Genomic DNA, 18658 nt, shown 5'->3' on the forward strand with positions numbered 1-18658 from the left:
TTCTTCTTCTTCTTCTTCTTCTTCTTCTTCTTCTTCTTCTTCTTCTTTTTCTTCTTTTTCTTCTTCTTCTTTTTCTTCTTCTTCTTCCTCTTCTTCTTCTTCTTCATCCATTTCCTCTTCCTCTTCTTCTTCTTCCTATTGTATTGGTAATATATGAGGATGTGTAAGTTTTCCTTTTCTGATAAGCATAGACAAAAATAAAATCTATTTTGTTTTTACATGGGAAGTTGCACCATAATTCTAACTATAAATTATATAGTTTATTATAAAATAAAATTAGATATACTTCTGTGTCTCCCAATATGTAGAAACTCTGAAGAGAAATAAGTTTATAAGAAGTACCAGATAAGGCAACTGTCAGTTCTTTCAGTGCCCACTCCAGCCTCATGAAGTTTTTGTTTTGATTGATTGATATTTATTTATAAAATTCCAGTATAACTAATATAAAGTGTTTTATTGGTTTCAGGTGTACAATATAGCAATTCAGCACTCTGCATTGCTCAGTGTTCATCACAATAAGTGTACTCTTAATACTCTTCAACAATTTTACAAATCACCCAACCCATTTCCCATCTGGCAACCACCAGTTTCTTCTCCATATTTAACAGTCTCATTTTTGTTTGTCTTTTATTCCCTTTGTTCATCTGCTTTGTTTCTCTTTTTTTTTTGCTTCTACACATGCATTTAATTAATTAACATATTTGATTATTAATTTATTATGTTCACTTAGCCCCTGTAAGTACCTCATTAGTTTTTGCTGTAGTGTTCAATGATTCATTAGTTGTGTATAACACCCAGTGCTCATCACAACACATGCCCTCCTTAATAACTATTTATTTATTGATTGATTAATTGATTGATTTTTAAAGATTTATTTATTTATTTTAGAGAGAGTGCATGAGTCGGGGGGGCAGAGAGGAGGAAAGCAGACTCTCTGCTGAGTGAGGAGTCTAACACAGGGCTTGATCTCAGGACCCTGCATCATGATCAGAGCCAAAACCAAAATTTGGATGCTTAACAGACTGAGCCACCCAGGTGTCCCAAGTTTTTATTTAAATTCCAGTTAGGGGCTCCTGGGTGGCTCAGTTGGTTAAGCATCTTCTTTCAGCTCAGGTCATGATCCCAATGTCCTGGGATCAAGCCAGGAATCTGGCTCCCTGCTCAGCGGGGAGCCAGCATCTCCTTATCCCTCTGCCCCTCCCCCTGCTTGTGCTCTCTCTCTCATATGAAGAAATGAAATCTAAAAATAAATAAATAAATAAATAAATAATTCCAGTTAGTTAATAGACAGTGTAATATTAGTTTCAGGTGTAAAATATAGTGATTCAACTCTTCTGTACAATACCCAGTGCTCATCACAAGTGCACTCCTTCATCCCCACCACCTATTTAATCCATACACCCACCCCTCTCCCCTCTGCTAACTATCAGTTTGTTCTTTATAGTTAAGAGTCTGTTTTGTGGTTTGCCTTCCATTCTGTTTTTTCCCTTTGCTTTTTTGTTTCTTAAATTCCACATATGAGTGAAATCATATGGTATTGATCTTTCTCTGACTAACTTATTTTGCTTAGCATAATACTCTGCAGCTATATTCATGTCCCTTCAAATGGCAAAATTTCATTCTTTTCTATGACTAATATTCAATTGTATATATAGTCTGTATTATATATATTATATATAATCTTATTTATCCATTTCTTTAGCAATGGACACTTTAGTTGCTTCCATATCTTAGCTATTGTAAATAATGCTGTAATAAACATAAAGGTGCATATATCTTTTTGAATTAGTGTTTTTGTTTTGAGTAAATACCTAGTAGTGGAATTATTGTGTTATATGGTATTTCTATTTTTAATTTTTTTAACAAAACTCCACACTGTTTCCCATAGTGGCTGTGCCAATTTACATTTTCACCAACAAAGCAAGAGTTTCTTTTTCTCCAGATCCTTACCAGCACTGATGTTTCTTGTATTTTTGATTCTAGCCATTCTGACAAGTATAAGGTGATATTTCATTGTGGTTTTGATTTGTATTTCCCTGATGGTTAGCAATAATTGAGCATGTTTTCATGTGTCTGTTGGCCACCTGTATGTCTTCTTTAGCGAAATGTTTACTCAGGTCCTCTGCCCAGTTTTTAATAAGAATATTTGATTTTCGTGATGAATTGTATTAGTTCTTCATATATTTTGCATATTAACTGCCTCTTAGATATATCATTTGTAAATATCTTCTCCCATTCATTGGGTTCTTTTTTTTGTTTTGCTGATGGTTTCCTGTGGTGTGCAAAATTTTTATTTTGGTGTAGTCCCAATAGTTTATTTTTGCTTTTGTTTCCTTTGCCAAAGGAGACCTGTCTAGAAAAATGTTTCTATAAGTGATATCAAAGAGATTACTGCCTAAGTTTTCTTCTAGTTTTATGGTTTCAGTTCTCACATATAGGTCTTTAATCCATTTTGAATGTTTTTTGTGTATGCTGTATAAAGTGACCCACTTTCATTCCTTTGCATGTAGCTTTCCAGTTTTCCCCAAACCATTTTTTGAATATACTATGCCACATTGCAGGTTTTTGCCTTTATTTGTTGTTGTAGATTAATTGACCATATAATCGTGGCTTTATTTCTGGGCTCTCTGTTCTGTTCTGTTGATCCATGTGTCTATTTTTGTGCCAGTTCCATATTATTTTGATTACTACAGCTTTGTAGTATATCTTGAAGTTTGGGATTAGGATACCTCCAGTTCTGTTTTTTTCCAAGATTGTTTTGGCTATTTGAGTTTTTTGTGATTCCATACAAATTTTACTATTATTTGTTCTAGTTTTGTGAAAAGAAGTTGCTGATATTTTGATAGAGATTGCATTAAGTGCATAGACTGCTTTGAGTAGTATGGACATTTTAATAATATTCATTCTCCCAATCCATGAGCATGGAGTATCTTTCCATTTGTTTGTCCATCTTCAGTATCTTTCATCAGTGTTTTATAGTTTTCAGAATACAGGTCTTTCACCTCCTTAGTTGAGCTTACTCTCAGGTATTTTATTCTTTTTACTGCATTTGTGAAGGAGATTGTTTCCTTAATTTCTTGTTCTGCTACTTCATTATGTATAGAAATGCAGTGGATTTCTGTACATTGATTTCATATCTTATTATTTTACTTGAATGCATGTACTTGTTCCAGTAGTTTTTTGGCAGGGTCTTTAAGGTGTTCCATATATAATATCATGTCATCTGCAAAGTCTGAGTTTTACTTTTTCCTTTCCAATTTGGATACTTTTTATTGCTTTTTCTTGTTGTGGCTACGACTTCCAGTACTATGTTAAATAAAAGTGGTGAGAGTGTACATTCTTTCTTATTCCAGATCTCAGAGTAAAAGCTGCCAGTTTCTCACCATTGAATATGATGCTAACTTTGGGTTTTTCATAAATGGCCTTTATTATTTATTTTGAGGTATACTCCCTCAAAACCTACTTTGTTGAGTGTTTTTATTGTTGTAAAGTTACTTGTATTTTAAATCTATATCTTACCTGAAATTTGGGGAATTCTTTACCATTATATCTTCATACAAGCTCTCTGACTGTTATTTTCTCTCTTCTGTTGGGATTTCAGTTATGCAAATATTGGTATTTTTATGACGTTCCATAAAGTTCTAAGTTCTAAGGTTCTATTCACTGTTTTTCTTTTCTTGTCTTTTTTTTAAGATTTTATTTATTGAAGAAAAGAGAGAGAGATCACACGAGCTGGGGGACGGGCAGAGGGAGAGAGAGAATCTCAAGCAGACTCCACCCTGAGTGCAGAACCTAATGTGGGAGGCTTGACACCATGACCCTGAGTTCATAACCTGAGCTGAAATCAAGAGTCAGAAGCTTAACTGATTGAGCCATCCAGGCGCCTCTCCATTCACTGTTTTCATTTTTTTCTTCATATTTCTCAGATTTTATAATTTCATATTACCTGTCTTCAAGTTCACAGATTCTTACACTGGTTCATTTCTGATGTTGAAGGTTTCTAGTGAATTTTTCAATTCAGGATTGTAGTCCCCAGATCCAGAATTTGTTTGGTTCTTTTTAAAATTTTTATATCTTTGTTGATACTTTCTTCTTCATATATTGTTTTTCTGATCTACTTTAGCTCTTTTTTGTTTTAACTTAGCTGTCTGAGGATATTTAAGAATACTGTTTATACAAAATGTGAAAACCTATAGTGCTTTAAGTCAGTTTCTGTATATTTATTTTGTTCCTTTGGAATGGGCCATGTTTCCATGTTACTTAGTGTGTCTTCTGATCTTCTGTCAAAAATGGGCATTTGGAAAGACAGCCATCTTTACAAATCTTTGCATAATGGTCCTTGTGGGGAAGTATTTTACTAATCAGCCCAATATTAAGGTTTGAGTTCTTTATCAGACCTTTTCTGGACATGGACTTTCTGTGGGCTTGAATGGGTGTTTTTTACTCAAACTTCTCATTTATATGGCTACTTATACATGTCTTAATTTCTTCATGTCTCACCCCTACTTTTAGCAGCTTTGGATATATTTTTTGCTCATAATTCCTTACCCCAGGTGTTCATGGATCTGCAGTCCCTCCACAGTTTTCATGTGCTGTGATGCATGCCACTAACTTTTGGGGCTTCTAACCTGAGATCCAAACTTTACTGACACTTTCAACTGAGCTCTAAACTAAGCAATATTGAAAAGAGTTTCTGGGTGGTCTACAGACAGGCTAGAATGTGGCAAATATGTTCCACAATTTTTCTCGTATCCTGAGGAAGGAATCAAGGTATAATCTGTTTTCTTCCAATTGCACCATGCTAGTCTGTGAAGGGGTGGTACAAGAGCAAGCATAAATATCATGAAATTTCTTATTCATTTGAATGTGACTTTTTCTTGATTAGGCATGTGTTTTGTTGCTACATAAATTCGACTTGTTTCCAGAGCTCTCACGAAGCTATTTTATTTTTTTTTAATTTTATTTATTTATTTGAGAGAAAGAGGGTGAGAGAGAGAGAGAGAGCATGAGAGGGGGAGGGTCAGAGGGAGAAGCAGACTCCCCACTGAGCAGGGAACCCCATGCAGGATTCGATCCTCGGATTCCAGGATTGTGACCTGAGTCCAAGGCAGATACTTAACTGACTGAGCCACCCAGGCTTCCCTCACAAAGCTATTTTAATCAGTCTGTATTTCTTTACTTGATGTTTCCATGAGAGAATGAGGGTATGGAGTTTCTTGATCCACCATAGTGTTGATATTACAGAAGTTACTGTTGTCTGATTTTATTTAATTTTAAGGATAATATTGAAGGTTTCTGTGTTTTTCTGAAGAGTAGTAAAACAGACATCAGAAAAATAAGCCCTTCAGTTTGCTTTTGCTGCAAAACTATTTTATAACAATTTTACTGTGAGAAAAAATTGAACGTATTATCTTAAATTTTTAGTGAGAGTTAATTTTAGCAGTCTCTTTGGAAGGCTATTTGGCAATATAAATAAAAAAATACATACTCTTTAAAGACATTCTTGGAGAGCCTCAAAAAATCCTCCAAGTTTGAATTTAAAGATCTGAATGAAGTTATATTACAGTGTGCCTTTTACCATAGTTCAAATGCTGTAAAGGCATAGAACCAAGTGTCCATTGATAAAGGAATGGATAAAGAAGATGTGAGATAGATATTAAATGAAATATCATTCAGCTATAAAAAGGATGAAACCTTGCCATTTGCAACAACATGGATGGATCTAGAGGGTATAATGTTAAGTGAAATAAGTCAGTCAGAAAAAGACAAATACCGTATGATTTCACTTATATGTAGAATTAAAAAAAACAAATGAATAAATGAACAAAAAGCAGGATGAGATCTATACATACAGAGAACAAACTGTTGTAAGAGGAAAAGCATGTGGGGGGATGGGCAAAATAGGTGAAGAAGAGTCAGAGATACAGGCTTCCAATTATGGAATGAATAAGTCACAGGAATAAAAGGTACATCATAGGGAATATAGTCAATAATATTGTAATAGCAATGTATGGTGACAGATGGTAGCTACAGTATTGGTGATCATAGCATAACCTATAGAGAAGTCAAATCACTATGTTGTATGCCTGAAACTAATGTAACATTTTTTTTTAAAGATTTTATTTATTTATTTTGACAGAGAGAGAGAGACAGCGAAACAGCGAGAGAGGGAATATAAGCAGGGGGAGTGGGAGAGGGAGAAGCAGGCTTCCCGCCGAGCAGGGAGCCCGATGCGGGGCTCGATCCCAGGACCCTGGGATCATGACCTGAGCCGAAGGCAGACGCTTAACGACTGAGCCACCCAGGTGCCCCACTAATGTAACATTTTGTGTCAACTATACTCAAATAAAAAAAAAAAAAAACAGAGAAAGACACATACACACAGATATCCAGATCTTTAGATACAGGGAAATGGTGGTTGCCAGAGGTAGGTGGGTGGGGGGATGGGTGTAATAAGTAAAGATCAAGAAGTTCAAAATTCAATTTATAAAATAAATAGGTCACAGAAATGAAAAATATAGCATTAGGAATATAGTCAATATGATTGCAATAATGTTTGTTGACAGATGATGACTACACTTATGGTGAACCCTGAGTGATGTATAGAATTATTGAATCATTATGGTGTACACCTGAAACTAATATACACTGTATGTTAATTATACTTCAATAAAATAAAATATAAAAAAATAAATAAAATACAAATAGCTAAATGAAATGCAAAAGGATAAATCCAATAGACCCAGAGAAGACTCATTGTAATCAAACTGTCAGAAGTAAAACAACATTTTGAAATTAGTGTGGGAAGTTACATATAAGTAATCATCAATAACATCATTTGTGGTTCCATCAGCAGAAATCTCATAGGACAAAAAAACATTGAGATGATATATTTAAAGTACTGGAAAAAGTGAACTGATAATTCTGTGTCTGGCAAAATTAAGATATTCCTAGATAAATACAAAGAGAGTTTATTACCATTAGACCTCGCCAACAAGAACTATTAAAGGGAATCCTTCAAGTTGGCAGTAAAGATCTTAGACCGTAACTCAAAACAAAAATATAATGTCCTCAGAAAATGGAAGATGCATGGCAAATATAAAAACAAGTTATAAAAACAAGTATTAATATAATATTGGCTCATAACCACTTTTTATTCTTCTATAGGAGTTATGAGTCTGAAACATAAAAAGGAATATAAATCTGTGATAACGGGTACACAATACATAAAAATGTAACTCGTGATGTCTATAACATAAAGGGAGGAGCATAGTTATAAAGGAATCAGTTTTCTATGCAATTGAATCATTGTCTACGTGATGTGGTTAGATTTATCTAGTTACAATAAATTGTTATGACTTTAGGTTATTATATGCAATCTCAATGGTAACCAAAAAGGAAATATATATAGAATATTCACAATTAGAAATGAGGAAGGAATTAAAACATTTCATTACAAGAAAATTAACTTAAGTAGAAATGAAGGCAGTAATGGAGTAAATGAAGAAGTTATTGCAAGATATACAGACTTTGGAATAGTAAAAGGGCATTAAGTAAAAAGTGAAGAAATCTGAAAAAAGTATGGACTTTAGTCTATAAAAACATATCAGTATTTGGTTTATTAATTATAAAAAAGTAACATATTGATCTAAGATACTAATAATAAAGGGAGAATTGAGTGTGGATCTGTAAATTTCTATTATCATTTCCATTTTTTCTGTAAATTTAAAACTATTCTAAAAATTTTGGTCTAAAATAGATTTTTGGTATGGTAAAATGTTATTAACAATAATGGTTCTTTGTAATGATTGCCCATATTCCCCTCCTCATTCTCAAAACTCAATAAATTTACCCATTTTGCCATAGTAAAAAAAAGTTAATGTAGAATATTTTTTGTTAAATCAGAACATATTTTATTTTATTTTTTATTCATTTTTATTGTTATATTAATCACCATACATCATTAGTTTTTATTTTATTATGTTATGTTAATCACCATACATTACATCATTAGTTTTTGATGTAGTGTTCCATGATTCATTGTTTGCTTATAACACCCAGGGCTCCATTCAGTATGTGCCCTCTTTAATACCCATCACCATGCTAACCCCTCCCCCACCCCTTCCCCTCTAAAACCCTCAGTTTGTTTCTCAGAGTCCTTAGTCTCTCATGGTTCATCTCTCCCTACGATTTCCCCCCCTTCATTTTTCCCTTCCTGCTATCTTCTTCTTCCTTTTTTTTTTTTTTTTACATATAATGTATTATTTGTTTCAGAGGTACAGGTCTGTGATTCAACAGTCTTACACAATTCACAATGCTCACCATAGCACATACCCTCCCCAATATCTGTCACCCAGCCACCCCATCTCTACCACCCCCTACCACTCTAGCAACCCTCAGTTTGTTTCCTGAGATTAAGAATTCCTCATATCAGTGAGGTCATATGATACATGTCTTTCTCTGATTGACTTATTTCGCTCAGCCTAACACCCTCCAGTTCCATCCACATCGTTGCAAATGGCAAGATTTCATATTTAGTCACTGATATTAGACTTATATATTAAATCAGTGATTACATGTTAATTGTGTACAAAATATTGTATTAGGTGCATCCTTTATTATTGTTCTTTAAATATAGCCTCTGCTTTCAAATTCTTAAAAAACTAACTATAGAATTAAGAGGTAGACCAGAGTGTTTCAAACTTGGTACCATTGAAATTTTTGGCTGAACAATTATTGTAGAGGGCTGCCCTGTGCATTATAGTGTGTTTACTAGTATCTCTGGCCTCTACCAATTTATGCCAGTAACACCCTTCCATAGTTATGACAACCAAAAGTAAAGAATTCTCTGTACTTTTCAAAGTTTTTTTTTATAATTCTATAACTGTTCTAAAAATTGAAGTCTATTAATTAAATGAATAACAGTTCCATACAAAAATGTTTTAAAGATATTTATGGAAATACTACATCTTGGTAGTTAGGATGAACTTAACATAAAATTTAACCTTTATACAGAGACTTTCATGTACATTTTCTCATGTAATCATCTGAAGAGCCCTGTGACATAAACATTACTGTTGGTAGTATTGGTATTAGTATTATTTTTATCTCCATTTTATAGGAGAAAATTAAAGCTTAGAAGGATAAAGTGACTTGCCCAAGATCACTCAGCTTGTATACAAAGGCAGGAACTAAAACTAGACATTTTGATGCTTTTTTCATTTCAGCATGCTGCCTCCCATGTCACCATCTGTAGATATCATATAATAAAGAAAAGGGAAGAACATTGTCTGATGCATTGGCTTCCATTGTAACATCTGACCTAACATTACAATATTTAAAATGGAAGCAAGAGAATTGTAATTTATGAGCTCTGGGAACTCATTCAGATTGGGTTATGTTTCAATAGTTTAATTGTTGTTGTTGTTTTGCTTACTTGACTTGTTTTATTACAGTCTGCTTAGATAATGACCAAGAATAGATTATAATAATTTATATATTTAGCTTAATATGTATGTTATATTTTGGATGCAATAAATTGATATATCCATATTTCTTTGTGTACTAATTTCTTACTTCTTAATGAGACACAAGCCACAGTGGCCTTTGTCTTTTGAAACATAACAAAATTGTGTGTGGTTCATGTTGATAGGATTTTGATTCTAAAAATCTGTATTTTAATTATAAATAATACTGCAGATATCTAATAAATTTGTGTGCCCAAGTAAACACATCCCAAACTAGTCAGTAATTAAAAATGATTTTTTTGTCCTTAACCAAATTAGGCTGAAGAAATTTCACAGAATAAAATTATTTCCTGGCCAGAACTTCCCAAAATATATTCCTCCTTTAGAATATGCTCCTCTTCAATAAATGATGGAGTATACATGAGGAAAGCTAAATAATATGACATTGATGTTTGATTGACTCAGTGTAAATCAAACCATTAGTTGAGCAGAGGAAAGATTAGGTTTCCTTAACCGAGTTAAGTGAAACCTGAATGATTTCTTGCCTATGGTGAGAAGGTATTTTTCCTCTCAAAAACAATTATATTTTGTAGCAGACAATTTTTAAGGATATTCATACCATGCTACCTCAAGTATCCATGTAATACTGTGAACTGAATGTCCAAAAGAGCCTTTAAAGGTTAAGAAAATTCAGAGATTAAAAAAAAAGAAGATTCAGAGGTGAATCATTTATTTAAATTAAACAGAAATTAATGTCGCCCAGGACCAATTATCTTGAAAGAAACACAGGCCGAGTTAGGGGTGGGGGAAACTAAAACTAATGGTGGTTGGAAAATGATGCCTGAAAGCAAGAAAGACAATAGTAAAAAAATTAAGTATGTTCATCCAAGCATTAAGTTTCTACTGATTGTAAGCCTCTATATGCTTGTGTTAATATTTAAATTCCACCATTGTGTGTTGCTGAAAAAACATGTAGACAACTTTCTTCATTGTAAATTCAACAGTCATCATATTTGCTTAAATAGTCAAAAGGTACAAATTTCCAGTTAGAAGATGAAAGAACTATTATGGACATTGCTGCTATGAACATTGGGGTGCATGTGCTCCTTGTTTTCACTACATCTGGATCTTTGGAATGTGGAAGGAGCCAAGATGTCCTTCAACAGATGAATGGACAAAGAAGACGTGTTCATATTTACAATGGAATATTACTCAGCGATCAGAAAGGATGAATATCTACCATTTGCATGGACATGGATGGAACTGGTGGAGATTATGCTGATGAAATAAGTCAAGCAGAGAAAGACAATTACCATATGGTTTCACTCATATTTGGAACATAAGGAATAGCATGGAGGACCATAGGGGAAGGGAGGGAAAACTGAATGGGAAGAAATCAGAAAGGGAGACAAACCATGAGAGACTCTAGACTCCAGGAAACAAACTGAGAGTTGCAGAGGGGAAGGGGTGGAGGGATGGGGTACCTGGGTGATGGGTATTAAGGAGGGCACGTGTTGTGATGAACACTGGTTTTATGTGCAACTAGTGAATTGTTGAACACTCTTTCAAAAATTAATGATGTACTATATGTTGGCTAATTGAACATAATAATAAAAAAATAAAAAATAGAAAACAAACAAAAAAAAGACGAAAGAGCCAAGATGTCCATCGACAGATGAATGGATAAAGAAGATGTGGTATATATATACAATGGAATATTACTCAACAATTGGAAAGGATGAATACCCACCATTTGAATTGATGTGGATGAAACTGGAGAGTATTGTGCTGGGTGAAACAAGTCAATCAGAGAAAGACAATTATCATATGGTTTCACTTATATGTGGAATATAAGAAACAGTGCAGAGGATCATAGGAGAAGGGAGGGAAAACTGAATAGGAAGTAATCAGAAAGGAAGAAAAACCATGAGAGGCTCTTAACTACAGGAAACAAACTGAGGGTTCCCGGAGGGGAGGTGGGTGGGGGTGGGGTCATTGCATGATGGGCATTAAGGGAGATACATGATGTGATGAACAATGGGTGTTATATGCAAATGATGAATTATTGAACTCTACATCTGAAACTAATGATGTACTATATGTTGGCTAATTGAATGTAAATTAAAAAAAGTAAAAATTAAAATAAAATCTATTGATCTGGAAAAAAAAGAAGATGAATAAGCTCTGGGGATCTAATGTACAGCACGGTGACTATAGTTAACAATATTGTATTGTACACTTGAAAGTTGCTAAGACCCTAGATCTTAAGTGTTCTCACCACACACATGAAAAATAGTAACTATGTGAGGTGATGGATGTGTTAACTAACCTTATTCTGGTAATAATTTTATAATATATACATATATGAAATCATTACACTGTACACCTGAAACTCACACAATGTTATATATCAATTATATCTCAATAAATCTGGAAAAAAGATATAAAATATGGAAATTGTATATTTTCTTGATGGGGCTGACATTGTAAAGAATGTTATGGAACTCTTAAGTTTGAGATTCTTCAAGAAACACATAATGAATATTCCATGGAGAAGCTTCAGGACATAATTAAATTTGAAATGTATTTTGAATCATCACTACAATTTTATGCCTAATGGCATAATTGTGATACCAATAAAAAACAAAGAAAGAGGCTAGCATTTTGAAATTTATGTTTGTACATATAAAAATTACCATTAGCCCTTCAATGGAACTATACATATTTATGGTTCCATTCCAAGTATTACTATGCACTATGATACTTCACTTTAATGGAAAATTAGTAATTATAGCGAAATATTTAAAATTGGAGGACAAATTTTAATTTAACTTTAATCCAGTACATTTCTTTTAGAAGTTGGTGTGTCCAAATTTCCACTGGACATTTGCACACTCACTAAGAGAATAAACCATATTCTCCCTCTTACCCACCTTTCAGATTGGATACACAAAATCCTGAAGAAATGAGTGTCAACAGATCTGAGGAGCAGTTCCATGCTATAAACCATGCAGAGCAAACTCTCCACAAAATGGAGAACTACCTGAAAGAGAAACAACTGTGTGATGTACTACTTATTGCTGGACACCTCCGAATCCCAGCCCATCGGTAAGTATCCTTATGCAGATAGATATGAGTTTCATGAGTATAGCATGTGAATGAGAATGAACTGGTCCATTGAAAACAAATTAGAATGCTGAGGAGAATATTTTCTTATCTTCCTACATTGAAAAAGCATTAGCATATATGATCCATTTCCTTGTGTGATATTTAGAAGAGCCAAACTTCAGAGAAATTGATGCAAAACAGCACAAACCCTCAAAAGAAAATCAACCTACTTAATTTACCTTTCTAATTTCACTACACTTTACTAAACTCTGCAAGATTCATGCAGATAACAAACTCAGCAGTGTTACAAACTTACTGATTGTACTTCATGATTTTCAATGAGACTACTGACTAATTTAAGTTCCTATGAAACATTCCTATTTTAAGGTTGGTTCTCAGCGCAGTGTCTGATTATTTTGCTGCAATGTTTACTAATGATGTGCTTGAAGCCAAACAAGAAGAGGTCAAGATGGAAGGAGTTGATCCTAATGCACTTAATTCCTTGGTGCAGTATGCTTACACAGGTAAAGTGGCATGAATTAAGTCATTCAATCCTCACAATAACCCTACATTATATAATCTACATTATTATTCCAACTAGAAATGAGAAAACTGAAGGATCAACCAGTTAGGTAGCTTTCCCAAGGTAGTAAGGGGCAGAATCAGAATTTAAATTCAGTAGTATAAAAGAATAAGACATAAATAATATGTTATAAAAATTTTGACCATGAGAGAATAAAGCTATTTTAACACAAAAATACAAGGACATGTCTGTCTCTCTCTTGAATGGTGTGGGTATTTTCTCATTTTTTAAATTTATTTATTTATTTATTCGTTTATTTATTTATTTAGAGTATATGAGAGGGGAGAGGGTCAGAGGGACAGGGAGAGAGAATCTCAAGCAGACACCATGCTCAGCACTCAGAGCTCAATGCGGGGCTTGATCCTAAGACCCAGTGATCATGACCTGAGCTGAAATCAAGAGTTGGACACTTAACCAACTGAGCCACCTAGGCACCCCCATTCTCATTTGTAAAAACTAGAATTGTAGTATTCCAACTCTATATTAGAGACATAGTCTCTTCCTTTGAAATAATAAAGTCATATTTACTCAAACTATAAGACAAAGGTAACAAGATGAGTTTGGAGGCCAATAAGTATTTATTTATATATTCCAACTTTATTGAGCAATAATTGGCAAATATAATTTTATATATTTAGATTATACTATGTGATGATTTGCTATACATACACAAGTGGAATGATTACATAGATGAAGGTAATTAATGCACACATTATCTCAAATAGTTAATTCCTTTTTTTGTGGCGAGAATCCTTAAGATATACTCTCAACAGTTTTCAAGTATACATTACTGAATACCATATTATTAACTATAGACACCATGCTGTACATTAGATCCTCACAACTATTTAATCTTATAACTGAAAGTTTACACCCTTTGACCTACACCTCCCCAGTTCCCCCTCCCAGTCCCTAGCAACCACCAATCTACTTGCCATTTCTAAGAAATCAGAAAAAAAATAGATATATTTCCTTATCCATTCAACTGTTGAAGGACATTTAGGTTCGTTGTTTCCATTTAGCTATTATAAATAATAGTGCAACAAACATGGGAGTGCAGATATCTCTTAAGATCCTGATTTCATTTCTTTTTTTTTTCACAGTTATATTTTTTATTTGATCGTAAATTCAGTGGTGATTAAACAGCCCATTTCATTATAAAATATAATTTGCTTAACGGTTTCCCTTTTATGTTCACTTAAATTGCTCTTAGGTTTTTGCTGTTAGAAATATTACAGTATGCATTAAGATATTGGCCCATATAAGTTATTATTTTTTTATTTTTTATTGTTATGTTAATCACCATATATTACATCATTAGTTTTTGGTGCAGTGTTCCATGATTCATTGTTTGTTCATAACACCCAGTGCTCCATGCAGAACGTGCCCTCCTCAATAAAAAATATGGAACGCTTCACGAATTTGCGTGTCATCCTTGCGCAGGGGCCATGCTAATCTTCTCTGTATCGTTCCAATTTTAGTATATGTGCTGCCGAAGCGAGCACCTGATTTCATTTCTTTGTACATATAATCATGAGTAGGATTTTTGGATCATATGGTAGTTTTATTTTTTAATTTTTTTATGAACCACTATACTGTTTTCCATAATGCTGTATTAATTTACATTCCTACAAACAGTGCATAAAGTTTCTCTTTTCTCCAAAACCTCACCAACATTGGCTATCCCTTCTTCTGATTTTGATTCACATTTCCCTGGTATTTAGTAATTTTAAGCACATTTTCATATCCCTATTTGTCATTTGTATGTCATTTCTGGGGAAAAAAAAAGATCCAGTTTACTTGCTCTTTTTTATTTTTATTTTTATCATTTGTAAAGATTTTATTTATTTATTTGAGAGAGGGAGAGGGAGAGCATGAGGGGGAGTGGGGCAGAAGGAGAGACAGAAGCAGACTCCCTGCTGAGCAGAAAGCCCAATGCAGGGCTGGATCCCAGGACCCTGAAATCATGACCTGAGCCAAAGGCACACACTTAACCCACAGAGCCACCCAGGAGCCCCTAGTTGTTCTTTTTTTAATTGGATTATTTGTTTTCATGCTATTGAATTATATGAATCCTTTATATCTTTTAGATATTAACCCCTTATCAGATATATGGTTTGCAATATTTCTCTCATTCTGTAGATTGCCTTTTCAATATATTTTATATTTCCTTTCTGTGCAGAAGCTTTTTAGTTTGATGTAGTCCCACTTGTTTATTTTAGATTTTGTGGCCTGTATTTTGGTGTATTACCAAGAAATTATTGCCAAAACCAATGTCAAGGAGATTTTTTACTATTTTCTTCTAAGATTTTATGATTTTGTTCATTAAGAAATTAATATTCTTCTGAATAACCAGGCCAAGTTTCAATGTCTGTAGCAGGTGAATCTTAGATCTGAATCTGAGAATAGTTTATAACTTCTCTGGGTCTCATGAGATATAGGCAGGTCTCTCCCTTCAAAATCCATGACAAAAAACAAACAACTCAAGAAAGTCTGCTGATGGACAAGACCCTTTCACCACATATTTTAGAGGTTGAAACAAATAAAGAGCATCTCACAGTATGTATTTACTCTTTTATTTATGCTTGTAAAACCATATAGAATCCATATTAAGGCATCTTACAAGGAGAAAATATAAAGAAATAGTTTATAGTACATATACTCCATATGAAATATCATTTTTTATAACTTACTTATACTTTGGCTAAAACAAAAAAGGATATAACAAAATGCAAAATAACTTACATTTGCAATAAGTCATCAACAATGCTTCCTCTGAAAATTTTATATGTATGTGCATACATACATATTTAAATATATATATATTATATCTCAATATAAAGGAAATAGCTTACATAGCTCTGATCTCATTCTAAAAAAAATCTCTTCACAGATATTTTCAAACAGAGCCAGTTTTTTATATCTAAGAAAATGATCATACAAACATTTATTTGAGGACTGTTAACAATATTATTTTTCTTTTGAGACAATACCAGGTATCAGTTCCAGGCATAATATCTGAGCAAATTCATCCTTATCAGCTAATAAATGCAGACAGGCACACAAAAATATAGACATATAACCTCAATGCTCTACTTAGTTATCAATTTTTTTTCCATACAAATGATAGTTACCTGTATGGTCATTATACAATATGACAAAATACTCCTTGAGTCATGGTATTTACAGTTATTTATATAAGATTTATTTATTTATCTGTTTACTTATTTATTTAATTTAGGTGAAAGAATTGTAGATTTTTTTCTTTTTTTATTTAAATTCAATTAGCCAACATATAGTACATCATTAGTTTCAGATGTAGTGTTCAATGATTGATATAAGATTTAGATGAGGTCTAAGATGACAAAGAAATAACAAGTTGCTGTTCTTTACAATAAAGGTGTTCACTGTTCATTTGCTACAGTTGTTTTTGATAATCTAGTCTGGCTACCTTCAGCCATCTTATTAATGTTATTACAGACTCCCTTGCATATGTTGGCTTTGAAAGGTATTTCCATAGTGGTTACTGTGCACTAGAAAAGATAGCCCTAGTAATGAGAGAAATTGAAAAATTCAACTAGTTAGCATATATGTGTCTTACTTTTGGGACATATAATCATTCTTTACTTTTTCAAACCATCTAGGTGTTCTGCAGTTAAAAGAAGATACTATTGAAAATTTGTTGGCTGCAGCTTGTCTCTTGCAGCTGACTCAAGTCGTTGAAGTCTGCTCCAATTATCTCATAAAGCAGCTCCATCCTTCAAACTGCTTAGGAATTCGATCATTTGGAGATGCTCAGGGCTGTACAGAGCTCCTAAGTGTGGCACATAAGTACACAATGGTAAAATAAATTGCTTCAAATTAACTTGTAGTAATATTATATTAACACAATATCTGACTTACTGACTGGTTTACTGATATGTATTTGTACATATGCATGTGTGTGTGTGTATATATACACACAGCCTTTCCAATGGAAAGACTATAATGTTGGGATAAAATTGAAGAGCAATATAAATTTATATAATTTGCAAATGACTTGCACATAATGGATATTAGATAAAAATATTTGGTTGAGCTGTACTCAAGCAAGTTTCTCATTTTTTAAACTGAAAAGGTTTAATTAAATCTCAAAGCTTGGAGAAATGAGAATACTGCAAAAAATTAAATCATTTAAGGAAATATTTCAAGTCATATCCACAGTATTAGGAAAATATACTGTCCGTGATTTCTTTTTCTTTAATGATTTTTATTTATTTGGGCAACAGGGTGGCTCAGTTGGTTAAGCGACTGCCCTCAGCTCAGGTCAGGATCCTGGAGTCCCAGGATCGAGTCCCACATCAGGCTCCCTGTTCAGCAGGGAGTCTGCTTCTCCCTCTGCCCGTCCCCCTCTCATGCTCTCCTCTCTCTCTCAAATAATTAAATAATCTTTAAAAAAAAGATTTTTATTTATTTGACAGAGAAAGAGAGAGAGAGAACACAAGCAGTGGGAGAGGCAGGCAAAGGGAGAGGGAGAAGCCTGATGTGGGACTCAATTCCAGGACCCTGTGAGAATGACCTGAGCCGAAAGCAGATGCTGAACTGACTGAGCCACCCAAGTGCCCATCCGTGATTTAAGTTTTTATTTACATTCCATTTAGTTAGCATACAGTGCACTATTAGTTTCAGGTGTACAATTTAGTGATTCAACATGTACATACAGCACCGGTGCTCATCACAAGTGCACTCCTTAATCCCCATGACCTATTTAACCCATCCTCCCACCTACCTGCTCTCTGGTACCCATCAGTTTGTTTTCTATAGTTAAGGGTCTGTTTCTTGGTTTGTCTCTCTTTTTTTCCCCCTGTGATCATTTGTTTCTTAAATTCCACACATAAGTGAAGGCATATGGTATGTTCCTTTCTCTGACTGACATATTTTGCTTAGTGTAATACTCTGTAGCTCCAACCACATTGTTGCAAATAGCAAGAGTTCATTGTTTTTGATGGTTGAGTAATACACACACACACACACACACACACACACACACCATTTCTTCTTTATTCATTCATCAGCTGATAGACATTTGGGCTCTTTCCACAATTTGGCAATTATTGATAATGCTGCTATAAACATCAGGGGGCATGCATCCCTTCAAATTAGTATTTTTGTATTATTTAGGTAAATACCTAGTAGTGCAATTGCTGGATGATAGGGCTGTTCTATTTTTAACTTTTTGATGAACCTCCATCCTGTTTTCCAGAGTGGCTGCACCAGTTCGCATTCCTAACAGCAGTGTAAGAGGGTTCCTCTTTCTCCACATCCTCACCAACATCTTTTGTTTCTTGTGCTGTTAGTTTTAACCATTCTGACAGGTGTGAAGTGATATCTCATTGTAATTTTCATTTATATTTTTCTGATGATGAGTGATGTTGAACATCTTTTCATGTATCTGTTGGCCATCTATATGTCTTCTTTGGAAAAATATCTATTCATGTCTTCTGCTCATTTTTTAATCAGA

At 33.7% G+C, this 18658-nt stretch overlaps 1 protein-coding gene and 1 non-coding gene across 4 annotated transcripts in view; one reads left to right on the plus strand and one right to left on the minus strand.

Moving 5' to 3' along the window:
* Window positions 1-18658, plus strand: part of KLHL4 (kelch like family member 4) — a 163707-nt gene that overhangs the window by 61734 nt on the left and 83315 nt on the right. For all 3 annotated transcript variants that reach the window (XM_025878094.2, XM_073880944.1, XM_025878161.2), the window contains exons 2-4: window positions 12408-12575; window positions 12963-13099; window positions 16803-16999. In XM_025878094.2, the coding sequence (XP_025733879.1) occupies window positions 12408-12575; window positions 12963-13099; window positions 16803-16999 (502 nt within the window). The remainder of the gene's footprint in view (window positions 1-12407; window positions 12576-12962; window positions 13100-16802; window positions 17000-18658) is intronic.
* Window positions 14557-14663, minus strand: LOC112835236 (U6 spliceosomal RNA). The gene has a single exon (XR_003211159.1). It is a non-coding gene; the product is annotated as a U6 spliceosomal RNA (small nuclear RNA).

This window comes from Callorhinus ursinus, unplaced genomic scaffold (genome assembly GCF_003265705.2).
Source record: "Callorhinus ursinus isolate GAN/ISIS: 27379988/994484 unplaced genomic scaffold, GSC_fseal_2.0 scaffold40, whole genome shotgun sequence".
Classification (NCBI taxonomy): Eukaryota; Metazoa; Chordata; class Mammalia; order Carnivora; family Otariidae; genus Callorhinus; species Callorhinus ursinus.